General features: G+C 37.1%; 1 protein-coding gene across 3 annotated transcripts in view; it reads left to right on the forward strand.

Moving 5' to 3' along the window:
• tacc1 (transforming, acidic coiled-coil containing protein 1) overlaps positions 1-1,607 on the forward strand; it is a 28,254-nt gene extending 26,647 nt beyond the window's left edge. For all 3 annotated transcript variants that reach the window (XM_037975168.1, XM_037975167.1, XM_017422880.3), the window contains exon 13: positions 41-1,607. In XM_037975168.1, coding sequence (XP_037831096.1) covers positions 41-106 — 66 coding nt within the window. In that variant the 3' untranslated portion in view covers positions 107-1,607. The remainder of the gene's footprint in view (positions 1-40) is intronic.
• The last annotated feature ends 1,325 nt before the right edge of the window (positions 1,608-2,932 follow it).

Below are 2,932 nucleotides of genomic sequence, written 5' to 3' on the forward strand. Positions count from 1 at the left end.
TCAGCTTCACCTCTGTTTTTTTCCTGTTTGTTTCTCACAGAATCAAGAAATTGAGGAGCTCACAAAGATCTGCGACGAACTGATCGCCAAACTGGGTCCGGATTAGGAAACATTTAAAAGAACTTTATGGCACTTTGGATGGCTTCCTTCAGCTCGAGTTGTAGACATTTCTTACAGCAACGTTATAAAAACTCTGTTCATGAGCACACTCTGACCAACCTTATTTTGACTATATATATATATATATATATTTGCATTTTACAGAGATACGTTATGGCTTCACATCCTGTTTTTTTTCTTTTCAAACTGCAGATGCATCCAGGACAATATTTTACTACAAATTACATCATCATTAAAGTGTACATCACTTTAAAAAAAAAAAAAGGCACCATGATTTATTCATAATTGGTTAATGATATATTTGAAGGAAAATAATTCTTTAAAAAAGAGTAAGTGATGTTTTTAAGTGAGAGCATTTAAACTAATAGTTTGCTGTTTTACAAAAAATTTCCATGATGTAATCATCATCTGTGGAGGAAAATAAAGCAAAGATGATGTAGGTTAGGAGAGAGCACAGACTTTTCTCACCACAGCACATTTACACTGTAATTGCCTGTGTGAACACAATCAAATATCTATTCTGAGTGCCTAAACTGATTTAACTTGGTCACTTTTCTGGTTCTTACTTACTTTGCTGCCTTTTCATTTCTGATTATTTCACATTTGAGCAGTCTTTGAGTTTGTCTCTTTTGTTTCAAAGGTTGACTTCTCTCAGCTCAACAAAAGACTGAGGTTTAAACCACTGAGTTTACACAAAATGTACATTTTCCCTATAAATCTGAGTATGAAAAGCACCACAGAGAACATTTAGTTATGTATTTGATAATATGTTCTTACAGTTCTGATCATGCTGTAATATTAACCAGGTGCCATGTTACCTTTTGTGTCACTCTGCGTTTTATTTGTCACCAAAATGACCTGTTGCCATGTAAATCTTCCGGGCTTTACCCACATCGAGGTGTTGCTGGTGTGACTTTTTCGTGCCTATTTTGTTCAGGCAGGAAAGTATATATTTTCCTTTCATGCAGTTCTGAGCTTTTCTGCCAAAGTGTTCTGTATACTGTATATTTCTGTATCTCGATCTTAATATTCCGAGCTTGTAATAACGGGGTTGCGCTCCGGTATGGCTTTACCTGTGGTGATTTACCAATAAGATCTGTGTTTTTTCCAGAGCGCGTCTTCATCGTGTTTCATTCGTCTATCTGACATGTTCTGATCTGAACTCAAAGGACTTAACGTTTGCAGCTCCTGGCTGGTTACGTTGAAAGAACAAAGTTTGGTGCCCGTTTTACTTCTGCACAATCAGATGCCAAATATCAAGATAAAAGGAACGTCGGTGTGACTCCACGTCCCGTCGTACTGGTGTTATATTCGCTCCAAGCTGCTCGTCAAAGCACATCCATAGATGTGGCACAGTGTGTATATTTTACGAAAACAACATTCAGAGTTGTGTTGCTAATATTTGTAAAATGAAAGAGTTCAGTATGTACTGATTGTATGTTATTGACTATATTTTGTGCATTCCTAAATAAATGGTTATGATTTAATAAAATCCTCTTGTTCTTTTGTCCTCAACTGTTTAAGTCGTGAACAACAAACACCACAGCTGTGATGGAGGGCGGGTTAAAGTCCCTTCATGTAGTGAAAATTAAACATGCAAGAAGCTAAATCCTAGTTGTTTTCTTGCACTAAATGTGTCAATGGTTTTAAAAGCATTTAAACATAAATGGGATTTTGCATGTTGATTTGTTTTTATTTGTTTTTTGCAGCCAGACTTACTCGTTATGCCAATAAGATTATAACTGCATCAAGAAAGCAGTTTAATCTAAATGTTTTCTGTAATAACAGACCAAATATGTTTACATTTGTTAAAGTTTTTAATCTGTTCTGGTGTTGTGTGTGTGTGTGTGTGTGTGTGTGTGTGTATTCAGTCTCCATCATTCCCAGTTTCATTAAAAGTCTAATAAAAGAGAGAAATGTAGACTAAGAGCTTATTGGTGAAAGTGGTGAAATTTTCCTCAAATAGTACTAGTGATCATCTTTGTATTAAACATCATCTCTGTTTACAGTTTCACTGAATGCAGCCTTTCTCAGAATAGTCGCTTCAAACATGTTTCTTTTGTAAATTGTCTGGTTTTGTGACAAATTTCACGTCAAGATGTAAAAAATATAATTTTTAAAACATTTATTGCTGAACTTCAAAGGAGGTTTGTGCATCATTTTGTGTGTAATAAAATGTTAAAGTCCATAAATTTACAGTATTTTCTTTGCAGATGTGTATGGATGTCTGTCCGTTCAGTCAGTATGCATTCCAGGGTCAGTCTTTGCTGCAGATTATTTCCACAGGGTGGAGTCCTTAAACAGAGCAGGGTTACCCTAATAATCTAAAACAGTATATGAACACACTATTTAATGTCTAGAAGATGAATCAGATTACAGTATTTTCTCTTTGCCCTATTTCCATCTCCATCTCCTCTGAATCTGAAGTAATACAAATAAACTATGAGGGAATTGTAGGATGTGAAGGTAGTTTTGAGTCAGACTAAAACGCAAGAACTTTTATTTTAATTGTGACCAAAAACTTGTGAGAGCCAACAAACTTAACACAATGGCTCTCAGAATTTAAAGCTCTAGATCTGAACTCTGCTTCGGCGCTTTAATAGCGACCCTAAAAGAAGAAAAACCACAACAGAGACGTGTTTTGAAGTGAAATCACGAGGCGCGGAGGATGGCGGATCAGATCAGAATCCCCTCGGCTGCAGGCCTGTTTTGTAACCCTGGTGACAGGGTCGGATGGGGGCGGGGCCAGGATGCTGAGGCGGCCTCTGATTGGCTGCTCTGCTTCGCCCGGGGAGTGGGACGGGGAGAGAGC

This window comes from Kryptolebias marmoratus, linkage group LG4, assembly GCF_001649575.2.
Source record: "Kryptolebias marmoratus isolate JLee-2015 linkage group LG4, ASM164957v2, whole genome shotgun sequence".
In the NCBI taxonomy this organism is placed as follows: Eukaryota; Metazoa; Chordata; class Actinopteri; order Cyprinodontiformes; family Rivulidae; genus Kryptolebias; species Kryptolebias marmoratus.